The sequence below is a fragment of the Lactuca saligna genome, chromosome 2 (assembly GCF_052625555.1).
Source record: "Lactuca saligna cultivar CGN05327 chromosome 2, ASM5262555v1, whole genome shotgun sequence".
Classification (NCBI taxonomy): Eukaryota; Viridiplantae; Streptophyta; class Magnoliopsida; order Asterales; family Asteraceae; genus Lactuca; species Lactuca saligna.
In genome coordinates this window covers 89,560,853-89,579,787 of record NC_136418.1, presented here as the reverse complement: position 1 = coordinate 89,579,787, position 18,935 = coordinate 89,560,853, and the positions used below count along the sequence as shown (strand labels likewise).

At 30.9% G+C, this 18,935-nt stretch overlaps 2 protein-coding genes across 3 annotated transcripts; both read left to right on the top strand.

Annotated features, from left to right (window-relative positions):
- The first annotated feature begins 452 nt into the window (after window positions 1-452).
- On the top strand, window positions 453-2,656 carry LOC145031152 (wall-associated receptor kinase-like 6). 2 transcript variants are annotated; one of them, XM_078979659.1, is made up of 2 exons: window positions 453-2,465; window positions 2,595-2,656. In XM_078979659.1, exon 1 carries the CDS (start codon window positions 528-530, stop codon window positions 1,530-1,532), a length of 1,005 nt encoding a protein of 334 aa, XP_078835785.1. In that variant the 5' UTR covers window positions 453-527; the 3' UTR covers window positions 1,533-2,465; window positions 2,595-2,656. The 2 variants fall into 2 exon arrangements, with proteins under 2 accessions (XP_078835785.1, XP_078835787.1); XM_078979661.1 differs by lacking the exon at window positions 2,595-2,656 and having other exon boundaries at window positions 453-2,026; window positions 2,369-2,546.
- Window positions 2,657-4,971: 2,315 nt separating this feature from the next.
- LOC145031151 (wall-associated receptor kinase-like 2) lies at window positions 4,972-10,552 on the top strand. Its single transcript, XM_078979658.1, has 2 exons — window positions 4,972-5,829; window positions 9,324-10,552. Exons 1-2 carry the CDS (start codon window positions 4,983-4,985, stop codon window positions 10,472-10,474), a joined length of 1,998 nt encoding a protein of 665 aa, XP_078835784.1. The 5' UTR covers window positions 4,972-4,982; the 3' UTR covers window positions 10,475-10,552.
- The last annotated feature ends 8,383 nt before the right edge of the window (window positions 10,553-18,935 follow it).

Below are 18,935 nucleotides of genomic sequence, written 5' to 3'. Positions count from 1 at the left end.
GCTATTTTATAGCTGTTTTCTTTCGTCGCTATGTCATAGCTATTCCGTATCTAATTAATTAGCTACGCAATCACGACGAATTAGTATCCATAGATATTCCGTAGCCATTCTGTAGCTAATTAGCTAAGCAATAGCTACGGATTCCGTAGCTAATTAGCTACGGACTAGTATCAGTAGCTATTCCGTTAATATATTAAGGCGTCTAATTCTGCATTTAATCCGTAGCGATTCTGTAACTAATTAACTACCAAAATTTTTCATAGCTCTGTAGCAAAACTTCCTATTTTCTAGTAGTGCCAAAATAGCCATCAAAATCTTATCAACGTGTTGGAAGTTTTTTCTGGACTTGGCCCGCGTTGATTAATCCTTATAGGCTTATACCTACAAACTTGATTGCAATCTCAGCCACTCGTTTTTTTGGAAGAAAATGGGAGCAACGGTGGTTCCCGTTGACTCAAGGTCAGCTAAGGATTAAATTTCTCCATTAAGTAATCCAATAGACACGGCATTCGAGCACAGAAATTCACATGGTTATGATTGTTATACCTATCCTTATATTTTTTCTTGCTTCAAAGCCTTTAATCGTCGTTTTAAACAGAATGCAGCTCCTTCAAGTTTTGCATTTACTTATCTTGATCTCTTTAACAGCAACAGTAACAAAAGCCGAGAGAATCAGCAAAAAAGGATGCAATGATAGGTGTGGAGAGATATCGATTCCATACCCTTTCGGGATTGGAACAAATTGTTCACTAAACAAATGGTACAATATTGATTGTAACTCCTCGACACCGTATCTGTCTGCACTCAACAACACGGAGGTCTTGAGTGTAAATTCAGAGGACGGCTACAGATCTGGAGCGGTCACTGTTAAGGTCTCCACCACTTTTGATTGCGTGAGGTCTGTCCAGCATAGCACTCCTGTCCTAAGCAACGAGAGTCCCTTTTATATTTCCACTTTGGCTAACAAACTCTTCGTTGAGGGGTGTGGCATTAATGCTGACTTGATGGTGGAGAAGACTATTGTTGCTAGTTGTTCAACGATTTGTCGTAATGATACTGTCAGCGATAGAAACAACTGCTTTGGCATTGGTTGTTGCCAAGCCACGTTTGATAGTACTGATACGATTTATAGTAATTATGGTGGATGGTACTATAAAGAACATCAGAATATCAAGACGTTTAGGTTGAATGTAACAGGCTTGGAAGGGCCGGCTGGAGACGAGATATGTAGGTCTGCCTTCCTGATGGACAGTTCATACTTCAAAGCAGGCTTTCCAATTGACAAGAACAGCACTTACGTTCCCATAACACTTTCGTGGTATACAGATACCCAAGACGACAGCAATACTTCTCCAGAATGCAAAAAGTGTCGACTTAAGGGATCAAAAGACCAAGTTATGGGACCAAAAGATGCTACTTTCTTCCCGAAATCTATAACTAAGCTTAGATTGAACAAGTTCCAGTCTTTATATCTCCAAACGGCTGAAAGTGATGCACAAAATCTGGATCTACTGGCTCTTTCCTTTCATTAGCTTCTCCTCAACCTTCCTTCTTCTTCAAAATCACAAAAGAACACTCACAAGCTCTTGTAAGCTCAAAATGCACTAAAAACGGCTAGGATTTAGAGGTTGACTATAAAAGGGGTAATGAGCATGATAAGGTAAGGAAGGTGAAAGGATTAGGATGCTTAAATAGGGTGAAAGCCCTAAAAATTAGGGTTTTCCTCTGGCTTGAGTACGCCCTACGTACGCTGAGATTACCTCGATGGTGCACATGCAATGAGTACGCCGAAAGTACCAATTGTATGCCCAACGTACTCACAAACCCTCCATCACCTTTAAATTAAATAAAAAGGGTATATTTAATGCGTTGGAAGTATACTGACCGTAAAAGAGAAGGTTGTTTTTTCTTCTACGAATCCAAGTGTCGAACAACTAAAAACTATGGTGACGTTATGGCGGATATCATCCAAGAACATATCCTAAATGCAAACTTGTTTGGAATTCTTAGCAATATGAACATAGAGGTACATATACCATCTATATTTCATTGCTCTTTTCAGTTACCCTATTAGAAAAAAACATATACATGAAAATTAGTCCATTATCATATTTCTAATCGGACCAACTTTTTAATCAAGCATGACCATTTTTTCGACGTATACAACCTTTTCATTATGAATAATCTTCTTGGTGCACCTATGTATCTTCTTAAATGCATTTTTTGGTTCGTTCATACAAGTGTAGTAGAAGGTACGTAGAGTTGGAGACTAATAGTATATATAGTAAAGTTGATATTTTGGTAATTTTTTGAACAATAGAGTTATAGCAAACTAGTAGTGACCAATGTTTTCATTAATTTATTTTAGATGCCAGGTAGCACTTCTCGAGTTCTGCACTCTTCAGTTCTGCGCAACTCTAATTCAGTCAACCAGATGTCATCTTCTAAAAGTCATCATAATGATGGTAATAAGTTTTATGTGTTTTTTTCCTCGGTTTGTTCTTGTAAACATAGTTTATTTGGGCTCCATCTTATATTATTATTTTCTATAGTTTGCCTTATTTAACTTTATTTTGAATTTCGTTTGTTTTTAGAGAGGGAAGTGATAGTATTGATTCTAAAGTATGTTATAGCACGAGGTATTCACCCTAGCATGTATTGATGGATTTTATACAAAGAATCCTATGTGTGCATGCAACCCTAATTGGATCTATGTTCTCACTATTAGACATACAACTTTATGAATACAAAAAGAAACCTGGGATACTCCTATGATTTTCGAATTCCACAAAGGAGAATAGAATACATACCTTTTGTTGTTATATAGCAATAACAACTAGTTCCTTGAATTTCCTTAGCTCTTGAAAGCAAATACCACAAGTGTAGTACCTCTAATGGCTCACAAACACACTTTGGGTGAAAGGATGAATATAAGAGAGAGGAAGGGAGGCAAGAGGCTCTATAATTCGACCCTAGTAGGGTTTCTCCAAGGAGTAGTCGAATTCTAGTGCCTTAGGGTGGTATTTATACTTGAGGCTAGCTAGGGTTTTAAGGTGGAAACCCTAATGCCTTAGCTTAGGGCCTAAGCAAGTCCATGGACTCCTTTCCTTAAGCCCTTGGACGAAAACTCCTAGATCCTTCTAGGATTTTCGTTCAAGCCTTAATAAACGTGATCCAATAGCCCAAAGTCTCAACTATCAAATAATTACAAAATAGCCCCTGTACTTTTAATTAATTCCTTTAATCCTGAAATTAATTCCTAATTAATTTCTGATTAAATACCAATTAATAATATGATTCCAACTTAATATATTATTCATATAATATATTAGCAAATCATATTTATACCCCAATTTATTAATTTTAATAATAAACCAGCCTCTCTCCTCAACAATCATCATGTCTAGTCACCAGTGTGAAGGCAACCCAAAAGGACCATGTTCACAATCGGGTTAAGTACATACTAAAATAGTTATGGACTTAGACATTAATCTAACATGTATTTTTTTTTTCTTTTAATTTTGTTCGTTAGTCTATGTTTAACATATAACTGGTTCCACATTTAGACATATTTTGACATTTACTACGATATTTGATTCAAAAAGTTTAAAATATATCGATGATAAATAATGAAATTTTTATTATTTTCTACGTGTGGCAATTAAAATTTTTAGTTTACTTTATATTCTAGATAGAAAATATGTAGATATAAATAACCTAAAAGTAACATGTATTTTTTGAATCACACCAGCTTTTAATGGCACAAAATATGTGCCACAAAAAACTTTTATTCTATGGTGACACATAAGAAAGTGCCACAAAGTATTTTTTTTGGTATTGAGGCAAATAAAAGTGTCACTAAAATCTTAAAATGTGTAACTAGAAGTAGCATTAATTCTTCAATCAAATGCGTATTCAATGACACAAAATATGTGCCACAAAAAAAATTTCTTCAATTGTAAAAAATAAAAAAGTGTCACTAAAAACCTAAAAACTGCAACGGCAAAAACAAAAAGTCTTACTAAATGGTTTTAGTAAGAACGTTTCTAATCGTACTTATTGGACGTGTTCGGCAAAATTAGCTGGTAGTAGGTAGCTTGTAGCGGGTAGCTTGTGACGTTTCATTAAACGCTACATGGAGTAGCATTTGAATTTGGAGCGTTTTGTTTAAACTAAACACTAGAAGCTTGTAGTGTCGAACATTATTTTTGTTCAAAACGGAGCGTTTTATCAAATGCTAGAAGCTAGAAGCCCCCAAACGTTCCGTACCAAACACACTCATTATGTGTGCCGCTGATTTTTTAACATGCTTTTAGTGACACTTTTTATGTGCCGCTAAATAATTTTTTTTTTGTAGTGAAATATATCTTTATATTGTATACATACCGTTCTTTTTGTTAAAAACAAAACTAAAGTAAAATAAATTATATGATACGATTAATTCATTTTAATTAATACACATATATGTGCTTATCAAATTAGCAATGATCCCTACACAATAATCATTTAAATCATATGGTTGTAAAGTACTGTGTACAAATCAATATCATTTTCAAATGTATACAAAGGATTACTTATAGTTATACACATCTTTTGGTCAAAATAATATAAAAAATAAGTTATAAAATGTATGTTTGAGAAATTCCGAATCAATATAATATTGGAATACAAAATATTATCATATAATAGGTATTATTTTATAACCCATCTAATTTTATATAGTAATATGTATGGTTGACGTCGTAAAATATAACATGCTAATCGTTGTCGAAAATATGGGTGTTACACTTGGCATATGTTTATTGCTACAAACTTTGATTCCTTGTTTTGGGAAGAAAATTGGAGCAATGGTGGTTTCGTTGAGTCAAGGTCAACTTAGAATTAAATTTCTCCATTAAATAATCCAATCAGATACCACATTCGAGCACATAAATTCACTTGGTTATGATTTTTATATCCATCCTTATATTTTTCTTGCTTCAATGCATTTTATCGTTTTGGTAAACAGAATGCAGCTCTTTCAAGTTTTACATTTACTTATCTTGATCTCTTTAACAGCAACAGTAACAAAAGCATGGAGAATCAGCAAAAAAGGATGCAATGATAGGTGTGGAGAGATATCGATTCCATACCCTTTCGGGATTGGAACAAATTGTTCTCTAAGCAAATGGTACAATATTGATTGTAACTCCTCGACACCGTATCTGTCTGCACTCAACAACACGGAGGTCTTGAGTGTAAATCCAGAGTACAGCAACAGCGGAGCGGTTACTGTTAAGGTCTCCACCACTTTTGATTGTGTGAGACCAGTCCAGCATAGCACTCCTGTCCTAAGCAACGAGAGTCCCTTTTATATTTCCACTTATGCTAACAAACTCTTCGTTGAGGGGTGTGGCATTAATGCTGACGTCATGGTGAAGAAGACTATTGTTGCCAGTTGCTCAACGATTTGTCGTAATGATACTGTCAGAGATAGAAACAACTGCTTTGGCATTGGTTGTTGCCAAGCCACGTTTGATAGTACTAATAGGAATATCAAGACGTTTAGGTTGAATGTAACAGGCTTGGAAGGGCCGGCTGGAGACGAGATATGTAGGTCTGCCTTCCTGATGGACAGTTCATACTTCAAAGCAGGCTTTCCAATTGACAAGAACAACACTTACGTTCCCATAACACTTTCGTGGAATACAGATACCCAAGACGACAACAATACTTCTCCAGAATGCAAAAAGTGTCAACTTAAGGGAGGGTATTGTTGGCTAAATCTTGACGTGGACTCGGCTACAAGTTGTTATATTTATAAGGGGAGAAATTTAGGTGTCATTCTGGGTAAGCTATTCTCTAAACCACTATATGCGTTTAAATTCCTTTCTACTTACTCTCCCATCAAATTCGTGTAGGCATGGTTCAACAACTACTAACCCATTTATTTATTTATTATAGCTTATAAACAATAACCCCAACCATTCATCTGTTTAAGAAAAGGTTAAGTGCTGTTCCGCTGTTTAAAAAAAATAAGTACCTGAATGTAAAAAAAATAAAAATCACTTCACTAACCAAGGTTTGTTAAACACGTATTTTTAAATATCAACTACCTTTCATGTATTACTATTATATTAAATAATTTCTATATTTTTCATGTTAAATTTCAAAATAATTAGTTCAGCATTTTCTTATATATTATTTATTAAAGAATGATCACATATTTACATAAACTATGTATAGCCATCTGGGATGACATATTGGCTCAAATTCAAAGAAAAATAATAATTTGAGGGTTAATGTTCATTAGAATTTTGAAACAACCACACCTTAGATAACTTGCTGGAAAAAAATTCAAATTTTACTACCTGAAGAAAAAAATCAAATTTTGCTAACTTTATATGTGTATCAAGCCTTATATAGTTATGTCATTAACAATTATACACTTAAGATTCATTGTATTTTACATTAATTTAAGAATAAGTACCGAACTAAAATTTATTTACGAAAAAATATGAATTACCGGTAAAAATGACAATTTGACCGGTTTTTTTTTCCAGGTTTTTCGATTGTATTACTTTCACGCATCCATTAAAATCTCATTATTTTACTATAATTTATGAATACGTTTCAAACTAAAATTAAATGATGATTTGACAATTTTTCTATGTAACATACATTTTACCAATTTATATTTAACCTAGACATCTACTACTAGTCATTAAATGAGTTGATAAGATGGATATTATGAGTTATATAATGTTATGTTTACCGTAAAATTTGATACATCTCATCGGTTCATTTATGATTATGTATCCACGTCAGCAATGGAATAAGTAAAATGTATGTTTCCCGGAAAATTAACGGAAAATGAGTTGATGAGATGGATATACTAAGTTAAATAAGATTAGATAGATAATATGAAATTTCTTATAAATTTAAAAAATGACAAAATTGTTGCTAGTTTATGTAATTATTGTAGTCTTCGTTGGATTTATTATATATCCAAAAAAATATACAATAAATCATAATATCACATACTATGGTAAACATAATATTATATAACCCAACATAACAATCTCATCATCTCAGTTAATGACTAGACTTTTATGTGAGCAATGAAACCGCTAATATATACATAGGTAAGTTCAATTGAAAAAATAAAAAAGATTGAAAATGGGGAATCATTCTCAGTCACTCATTTATTTTTGTCGCAAAACCTTCGTCCTACCAGCAGAAATGTGAAAGGAATACAGATGTGTTTCAAACAAAACATGCTTCCTTAAACTATGCTAATTATTACCTTAATATACATAAAAACACAGTTTTTTTTTGTTTTTTATTTTTTATTTTTAAGAAACTATTTTTATCGAAAAATGATTATAAATATATCAAAATTCATGATTTTTTATTCTCTACAAATAGACATCTATATTGATATATACTTTTAAGATAAAATAAATTTTTATATATATATTTTCAGCTATCGTTATTCATAAATGAATAAAATGCATTATATTTTTAGTACGGCATATTCGTTATTCAATTATGAATAAAAACTATGATTAATTTTCTTTTTACAGATGAAGTATCATTCATATATAAATATGGCATATAATAAACTCTTTACAGCTTACACCAACTCTCGTCACATGTTATATATACATATGAATAAAACCTGTATTGACTTTCCTCACAAGTTATATTTATATACGAAGAGCACATTTATCATAATTTTGTTACAATTCAATTGTTATTCCTATATGAATAAGTAATTCATATTTTCAAAATACTTCATCTTTTTTTAACATACTACTTATTTATATATTAATAACAAATGAACTTTAACAAAAATCTTAAAAATGTTTTATTAGTATATGAATATAACATATTACGATAATTAATATACGTTTTATTCATATATAAATACAACATGTGACGAAAGATGATGTAAAAAAAATATATTTTATGTAACAAAACTTTATAATGTGTTATATTCATAAATAAACAATACTTAAACTGTAAAAAAGTTAAGCATGCGTTTTATTCTTAAATGAATAACAAATATACTTTAATAAAAATCTGATACATTTTTATTCACTTATGAATAACGATAGCTGAAACTCTAAATTTTTATTTTATTTTATCTTAAAAATATATCAATATGAATATCTATTTATAAAGAATAAAAAATTATGAATTTTTATATATTTAAAATAAATTTTCGATGAAAATAGCATTCTAAAAATAAAAATAATAATAAATTTTCGATGAAAATAGCATTCTATTTATAAAGAATAAAAAATATATATATATATATATATATATATATATATATATATATATATATATATATATATATATTCCAAAAAGGTAATAAGAAATGGTAGAAGATTATGATATTTCAAGTTAGAGAAATTAAATATATTTTTTATTATCTTTTGTTTTTATTTATTTTTTTCTATTTATTTAAGATGATTATATGTTTACAAGTTTAACATTATAATCAAAGTTAAATTAAATTGCATGACACTTGTCATTATCTTAAATACATAAGAAGATAGTTTGAATAAAAATTAGAAGGTTATTTTATTTCTCTTTAGGTTAAAAATAGATATAAAGCTTAGAAAATCAATAAAATATTTGCTATTATTGTAAAATGTAAATTATATTACTGATATATCTTTATTAAAAAAAAACCAAACATAACAATGACAAAGTTTAAAACACCAAATATTTACTTTGTGAACACTCGTTATCCTATCAATTTTTTTGAACAGCTAAATACTTCATTAAAATCTAGCAAACAACTAGCAAACCAAACCAATTAAAACCAACTAGCTAAAAGAGGATTTTAAACTCCAACTAACCGACACTTTTTTGTCCTACTAGCAATTCAAAGAAACAAATACTCAACTACAATATCAAAAACTCTACCTTCCATCGCGGGAGAAACGCCAAACACAAAATCATTCATGTACCATTATTGGACCCATATTAACACACACATAATAACTTCTAACACTTTCTTTTTCAGAGCCCATACATGTAACTGCTTAGTCCATTCAAACGCATCATCTAGAGTTTCCACCAAAGGGACTTCAAAGTCTAACTAAGAAAAACCTTCTCCCAAACTAACACCGAAGTGGCACACTTCCATAACACATGATTAATGACCTTCGGATATTCCAAACACATTGGACACAAAATATTGCAACATTTAACACCTTTGCAATTATTCTATCAAATTTATGTTTTGAAGACTAAATAGTCTATACTGCTAATTGTTGAATGTGTTTAGGTACTTATGTTAATTATTGTATTAAATGTTCTTCTTTTAGGTGTTAGTATAAGCATGGGATTGCTTTTCCTAATGGTGATCGGCTATGCATTATACAAAATAATCAAGAAAACTAAAGCTAAGAGAAGGAAACAAAGGTTTTTTAAGCGTAATGGTGGTCTCCTTCTTAAACAACAACAAGCAACTGATGTTGATGAAACCATACTCTTCACCTCTAAAGAATTGGAGAAGGCTACTGACCATTTTAATGAGAATAGAATTCTTGGTCGAGGTGGTCAGGGTACTGTATATAAAGGTATGTTAGCAGATGGACGGATCGTAGCAATCAAGAAATCAATGGTGGTTGATGAAAGTCAAGTAGTAGAGTTCATCAATGAGGTAGTCATTCTTTCACAGGTCAACCATAGAAATGTGGTCAAATTATTAGGATGTTGCCTAGAGACCGAGGTCCCACTACTTGTCTCTGAGTTCGTCTCAAATGGTAATTTATATGACCTTATTCAAAATGAAACTGATGAGTTTTCATTCTCTTTATATATGAGATTACAAATTGCTACCGAGATCGCAGGAGCACTTTCTTACTTACATTCAGCAACCTCCATTCCGATATACCATAGGGATATCAAGACAACTAATATACTTTTGGATGAAAAGTATCGAGCAAAAGTTTCTGATTTTGGTACTTCAAGGTTGGTATCAATAGATCAAACTCATTTGACTACATTAGTTAAAGGGACTTTTGGTTATTTGGATCCAGAGTACTTTCAATCGAGCCAGTTCACTGAAAAAAGTGATATCTATAGTTTTGGAGTTGTTTTGTTGGAACTTTTGACAAGAGAAAAGCCAATCTCCTTAACTAGATTTGGTGAAAATAGAAGTTTAGCTACACACTTTATGCTAGCCATGGAAGAAGGCCGTGCGATGTCTGTTTTTGATGCAATGATTGTTAAGGAAGGTTTTAGGACCGAGTTGTTGTCTATAGCTAATTTGGCAATGCGATGCTTGAACTTCAATGGAAAAAATAGGCCAACAATGAAAGAAGTTTCCATTGAGTTAGAATGCATTAGATTGTCACATGTTTCCCTTATAGATCAAACTAATGTTGGCGTTGTGAAGCAATATGAGGAGGTATCACCAATATATGGTAAGTCAACATCAACATCGGTGACAATCAGTGACAATCGTAGTTGATGGATCATAGTAAATCTTATGCTTTAATTCAGTTAATCATTAGTTTCTCCTATTACAGTTGTTTCTTGATTAATAATTGTCTATAAAGATTAAAAAAAACAAGTCATAGGTTGTACTTGTTTTTACCTCACTTATTTATATTTCATGCTTTTGGTATTACATATTCCATTGTTTAAAATTTGATCGGTTTATAATATATAAATACTATCAACGTTATGTTTGTCTTATCATTAATCTTTACAAGGTTTATTGGTGAACAAATTAAAATTTGCAACAACTAGTTAAAATTCTTGAAACGAACTTGTTGAGGACAATTGTGTTTAGATTTCATACCCATATAACTTATTTAATAATTTAAGAAAATACATGTTTTGATTTGAATCATTGTTTCACATAGTATATGTACGATTATATATTAAATATACAAATGTAGCTTACTGAAGCTAAATTTGGGTAGTGAGTAGAAATGAAATTATATGATCTTAACAAGCGTCATTATAGTGATTGCTAAAAAACAAAAGATAATAGAAATAATAATAAAAAAAAGATATTTTCTTATACACTCGAAATTCTCCACAATAAATAAACAACTTTTTGCCATATGTCATCTTCTCCTTTATTTGGACAGACGTCATTTTTTAGAATTTTAGAATTTTCTATTTTCCACTTGTCATTTTATTGTATTTTTCATTTTATTAAATTAAAATTCCACATTTTATATTTAAGGTAATATATATGTAAGGTATTTATTAGAAAGAGTTTATATATGTAATATATTCAATACATTAAAGCTTCATTGATTTTAATAATTTAAAATTTTTCTTATTTTCTTTTAAATTTAAACATTTCAAATGGTTAAAATTTCATATTTAATTTTTTTTTTTAAATAAACTCATGTAATACATGATTCTGACACCTAGTTTAGTAACAACTTGAAAGTGTTCCCTCATGTTTCGTGAGGGATGCTGACAATGTTTTTTCTTAAGAAATTTAAAGGAGTGTTTTTGAAAAAAAAAAACTTCACATCGACATTTTTTGTAAATTACAAACTTATAAGGATTAAGCCTACAAATATCCAAAAAATTTGTGGCAAAACTCCATAATAAAAAAGTTTAGTGGCAAAAGTCCAAAAATCCAAAAAAAAAAAATATTGTTCAATAATAATTGCAGTGTAGTCCCACATCGTCATTTTATTTTCCAAATATAATAAATCCTTTTCCAAACAAATATATAGTCCCACAACTTCATTTTATTTACCAAATGTAATAAATCCTTTTCCAAACAAATATATTTTTCTTTAAACATGATGTACAAGCCTTATATGAATTTGGAATCTCATATTGGTAATCATGACGTTTGTTGCAAAGAAGAGGCCATGAAGTGTATTGAATTTTCCTTTTCCTTACTTGCTCCAATCACATGCCATGCATATACAACAAAACTTATTTTCTTGTAAGCATCATATACAAGAATCATATGCGTATAAATTTCTTCTTCAATAAGTTAAACTTTTAATAAGGAAGCATAAGAATTTAATGGTCACATGAAGCTCCCAATTTAGCATTAAGGTATCATATACGATTGGCACACCAATTTATATATAGCAAATAATAATGTACAAGTTTGATATACACATGCAATCTCCACATTTCAATTAAACTAGTGAAGAGTCCCCACTTTGCGGGGTTAGAATAGTACCGGCCACACATTCAATTTGAATGTTCTAAATTCAAATATTTTTAATTGCGTTCATGGTGAGCATGTGTTAACAAACTCTTACCTGTTGTGTTTGAGATTTCTTGGCATGTATAATGCTAAAAAATATATAAAACAATTCCTACACTGCATCTTTGAAGTTTAAGAAACAAAGCATGATCTAATTATAACTATAGTCCCAAAATTCTAGCAGGTGAAAAGAAAATTGTGCAACACTTGAAGTCGCTCCTAACCTAAGGGTAAAATCGGATATCTATTATTATTGGGTTTACCTGAACTGCAGTAACAAACAAAAAATTAGTAGTTTTTTTTAGGTATTTGTCTTACCATATTCCTTGGTGGCAGTTATTGCAACAATATTTGCCTCACCATTAACTCTAAAATAAATAATTTAATTACTATATATATATATATATATATATATATATATATATATATATATATATATATATATATATATATAAAAGAAAGTGTAATGCCGTAGTTAGGTAATTGTCAAAGTACAACGCCCTAATATGAAAAAAAAATATGTGCAATGTTGTAATAGAAAGAAATAAATGTATTATGCTATAATACACAAATAAACAAAAGTTTGTTGTTATTTCTTGTGTTTACACCAAGTATTATCGCATAAATTGTACAATACCTTGTCCTCAGCTCTTCCCTTTCGTAATGGGTTCGAGCACCAAAAAGGAAAAAGTTGTATTCTCCAACTTCTTACCTAATTTCCACATTCGCCCAATCTAATGTCCCAATTAAAAAGATGCAGCCATTATTGGAAGATTTCATGTTGCTAGTTCCACTGGCTTCCATTCCAGCAGTAGTGGAATGGAGTCAGAGTAAGTAATTATATATATATATATATATATATATATATATATATATATATATATATATATATATAGGGAAAGGATCAAATGAGAATACCTAAAAGGTTGAGAACGCGAGAACAATTGTGAACCAATCATTTTATAAGGGCATAAAAAGAATTTTACATTATAATTAATTATGGATAATTAATTAATTCCTAAAATCTTGGGATTTAATCTAATTAATAGATTTTTTACCTAAATATTAGGAATTTGTATAATCTATTTTTAATTAACAAAATCAATAAAATGATTTTAAAATATGTTTTTTACCATAATTTAAAAAAAAACGTTTTTTGAAAGTTTATTTTTACCAACAACATCAAAAATACTGACGCGTTAATCATTTTATCCGAATATTTGTAATCATACATGAATAAAATATATTTGTAATCATATATGATCCCGGTGATAATCTTGAATGAATAGATGGATTAAGTTATATTGATAAATGAATAAAACACAAATGAATGAACACAGGTAAATATGAATTGCTTTTGAATAGAAAACATTGAATACACATTTAATCACTAATAAATACACTTCAGTTAGTAATGAATATACATCTAATCTTATGAATACACATTTAATCACTAATGAATACACTTCAATCTGTAATGAATATACATTTAATCTTATGAATACATTTGAATACACATGTTCTTGCTCTTTTGTTGGACCTACATGAAATATGGAAAACAAAGACATAGCCAAACTCTGTTCATCACCATCACCATTTGTTTCATAGAATCATGAGATATATGGTAGACTTGTTCTTCAAGAATATTACTCAAAACAAAAGCCTAATCATCTGGGCCTTTTTCTAGCAGGTGAAAAGAAAATTGTGCAACACTTGAAGTCGCTCCAAACCCAAGGGTAAAATCGGATATCTATTATTATTGGGTTTACCTGAACTGCAGTAACAAACAAAAAATCAGTAGTTTTTTTAGGTATTTGTCTTACCATATTCCTTGGTGGCAGTTATTGCAACAATATTTGCCTCACCATTAACTCTAATATATATATATATATATATATATATATATATATATATATATATATATATATATATATATATATAAGAAAGTGCAATGCCGTAGTTAGGTAATTGTCAAAGTACAATGCCCTTATATGAAAAAAAAATATGTGCAATGTTGTAATAGAAAGAAATAAATGTATTATGCTATAATACACAAATAAACAAAAGTTTGTTGTTATTTCTTGTGTTTACACCAAGTATTATCGCATAAATTGTACGATACCTTGTCCTCAACTCTTCCCCTTTCGTAATGGGTTCAAGCACCAAAAAGGAAAAAGTTGTATTCTCCAACTTCTTACCTAATTTCCACATTCGCCCAATATAATGTCCCAATTAAAGAGGGAAGTTTTGATTGGGAAGAAGTAAAGCTTGTTGCCAAAGAGTTGGTATATATATCGCCAAACTAGCAGCTTCTATATTTTATATATATATATATATATATATATATATATATATATATATATATATATATATCTTGTTTTGGTGTTTGTTAATTCTAACCAATAAAGAACACACCTAATACTATATTTATTTGACATACATTTTTTCTATATCAATCATGAAACTGCAATTGATGAAGGAAAAACCACTCTTGAACAAGCCACATATGCCCTTTCACTAGTCTTTGACAAAGATCATGGTGGATTTGTAAGAGGGGTTGGCACGGGAGTCAGTTCAACCAAATATTGGGTCTGCCTCGAGCCAAATCCTCATCAAAATAAAAAAAAAAATTGTCCTTCAGCAAAGGCTACATGAGCAAATAAACGCAAATCAAGATCTGAGGTGCCAAGTTGAGTATTTGATGAGGTTGGTAGTTCCTCCTATCGTTAATCATGCAGACTTTCTAATAACTACTACTACAACTCCAAGAAAAGGCTCCTACAGGAAAAGTAAGTAAGTGAGTGTTAATAAAATGGGTTGCTAATTAATGCTTTCATCGCATATTGACATCCCAGAAAAGGAAAAACAATTTTGTGGGTAAATCGACATTTCAAATACCCCCAAACAGGTCGAACACGATGTAGGTTAATTAATACAGTAATATGTTTTGTACAATTCTTTTCCAATATTGTTAACTAAATTTCGTAGACTAAACATGGTAAACTATTTTCGGGAAAGTCTGAATGAGGGTGAAGAAAATGTTACAGCTACGTGTGAGGAGCCACAAGCTGGGAATTCAACTGAAAAAGGAATAGAAACACCTCAACCCAAGACACTGTAGCAACTGGACAAAGAATGTATATTCCAAAAGTTATATATATATATATATATATATATATATATATATATATATATATATATATATATATATATATATATACATGTCAGGTAATTAAAATTTATTTTTAATACAAATATTAATAATATGTGCCTGTGGATGCAGATGATAAAATGTTCACTACCAGTGGCTCAATGTAGAAACGTCGTTGTGAATAGTTTTGTAATGTATTCTACCGATGAAAACCATAGAATATATGGAAAGCTATTGACATATGGGTACTATAGAGTTTCTGTGGATGAAGCAATAAAGCCATCCGTCTGTATACCAAACGAAGATAACAAACGTATGTTAGCATTTAAGAATATGGAATAGGTTCTTTTGTGGTTTGGGAAAAACATTTTGTAATCCTGGATCCAAAGATACTTTATTTGCATAAGTTATATTAATATTTATATTCATTAATTAAACACTATAAAATTTTTTTAATGGGATTTTATTAGTTAATTACATACATTAATTTTGCATGTTTCTTCAATGCATGTTTAACACCTATTTTAACTTATGTTGTTATAGGATCTTGATATATATATATATATATATATATATATATATATATATATATATATATATATATATAGTTGAAGCAAATAATGAAATACATAAGCCCAAGAAAAGACAGTCCGTTTAAAAGTAGTCCATGAATTATTCCCCAACAACTAGGCTAAGGAGAGCAACACATATTTTAATTTAAGTAGAGTTAAGTTTATCATTGTGACAACCTAGAATTTCCATTATGTACAAACAATATCACTTCAATAGAAGTTATATCAGTCACGGTAAACTTTCAGACTTTTCCGTATAAGTTTGAGTAATTTAGGGTTTACACTTCAGGAAATATCAGGAGAGTGGATACACTAGGGTTTTGTGCAACACTGTTATTCCAACACTCTGTTATATTAGAGATCATTTCGGGAATAAAATATTTTCTGCCAAAAATCTCAGGACTATAAATAGAATTCTGAACCAATTTCATTCATTATTCACATTTTCAACTAGAGAAAAGCCATTTTCTCTCTCACGGATCTTCGGGTTTTTATCCCAAATCGTGAGTACCTCTCTCTAGTAGTGTTATATAGCTTAAAATGTGTTCATAACATAGATTACATAGCTAAATAACTAGATTTAGGAGTTTACTCCCCAAGGTGTTCTTGGGCGGTAAACTCCTGAAACAATGCCTAGACCTTCCCTTGTGTTATGCTACTGCCTTAGACTCATATATATGTGTGTTAGGGACAAGAAAAAAACCAAGAAACACAAAAACATGGGTGTTCACGGCCCAAGATGATCTTGGACCGTGAACTCCAATAACTTGGATCAGAGGGTGCTTTTAAGGCACCTAAAGCCTTAGACAATTACTAGGAATTGTTTCCACTTAAATCAAGGACCAAAACACATCAAAAACACCCCTCAAAGTGAGTTCACGGCCCTAATAAGGTTCTTGGGCCGTGAACATCAAACAAAGGCACCAAAGTGTGCCTAAGGCCTTCATATGCTTGGGATAAAAGCCTAAGACCTATACCACATGTGCAAGGGACTTGAAAGCATCAAAAACATCATTCCAGGGGAGTTTACGGCATTAAACTCCAAAGGAAATGGCCTTAGGGCCAAAAAATCCTCAAAGGAGTGTTTCTATGCCCTAAACTCTTCCAAGAATTAAACCATCAAGTTGGAATACTTCTAGGGATCATTTAACACCTCAAAACAACCAAGGACATTAAGTCTTGGAGTTTACGGCCGTAAACTCAAGAGTTTACAACCGTAAACTCCATGTGTGAGGTTTTATGGAGAGTGAACTGTATGTGTGAGGTTATATGGAGAGTAAACTCAAGTATAGGGTCATTTGGAACCCTAAACCCAAGTGCCTTATCCCAAAATAGCTTAGATGCAATCCTTAGGGCTTATAACACTTATATAAAGTGTTTATTATGTTCTAGGATGTCTTAACATTATCAATTAGTAATTTAAGACTAATTGAGTGCATATATGTGTGATTATATGTTCATTAGGATCGTAGTGTGTGTACAACTCCTCACTTGACACCTAACAATCCTACACCGTCCAGTTCATCCAAACCACTATCTACAGGTGAGCTCATACCCCTAAATCAATGTTTTAAATGATTTTAAATGCTTTAATGGGGGGGGGGGGGGTATACAAGTAGAAAACAACGTGTTATTAAATCATGTATATGTATTTTATAACTGTGTTTTCATGCAACAAATTTCACATACTACAAAATGTGATGCATGAAATGGTTTTAAATCTTAAAAATACTTTGTTATCAAATGTATTACTTTTGAAATGTTTGTTAAAATGACATCAAGTCATTGTTAATTATTGTTCAAAACTCTTAGATGTCTTACAAAACCATTTTTCATTCTTGAACTAAACTATGCATATACACTTATATTCTTATATATGTATTGATGTTATAGTTTTCATCTTTCATTTAGTTTCCCACACCCTTGAGTAGTAAGAGTGTATAAAACTACTTGAACAACCAATTACCTTTCAGTAAATTATCATAGGGATAATTTGAAGATATCAAACATTATTCCTATTACAAGGAAGCACACAAGAGTCAATTCATTAATGAGTCTACACCAGTACATTACCTGACACATGAGTACATATACATATGCTTACCTGATACATGAATATGTTTACATATACTTACCTGATACATGAACACACTTACATGAATACCATACACGAACACTATTACATAGATGCATTATCCTGTATCCACTTACCTGGATACTTGTATCTCGACTTGCAAGGATGACTTATTAGTACTTTCTGTGTAAATTATCTTTCCTATCCCGGTTCAATGGGATATCTAGGCGGGACTAACCATTCCGAATCCCACTGATTAGCACCAGTGGTCGATGACCATCTACGGAGGTCTAAGGTTACTATTTATATTTGGTAGATCGATATCGGGACTAACCCTTCCACCCACCTGCTGCTACTACAGAGGACAAGTGGACAATCTCCGGATGTTCATTAGGTTATACCTTTTGCTTATTGCGATGTTGTGTTACTCCTAGTACCCAGTGATAACACTTACATTAATACTTTTTCTGGATAATCTTCGTATGTTCATTAGGTTATATGTTTCTCTTATTGCGATGTTGTGTTAGTCCTAGTACCCAGTGACAACACTTACATTAGTACATTTTCCTGTTTTCTTTATTTTGTGATATTTTCACATAAACGATGAGTTAGACTAAGTACTTTAGTACTAGTCAATAGAAGGAAAAACTATCATTTTACTTACAAAACATTCGGGTCTTGTTTGAAGACTACATTTCATAATAATAGAAAATAAGGGATTTTCTAGGGCTTTTCATACTTATATCAACATTATCATCTAAAGGTTTACATGACTTTTAAAAACAAGTTTTCAAAGCAAGACAATGACACTTAAATACTTATGAATTCACCAGCTTTAAAGCTGATACTCTCTTTCAAAATAACTTGTATTCTCAGATCATCAGTAGACAGGTACGGTGGCTAGGTTTTGAGAAGACGGAGCAGACAAGACTCGTCTTT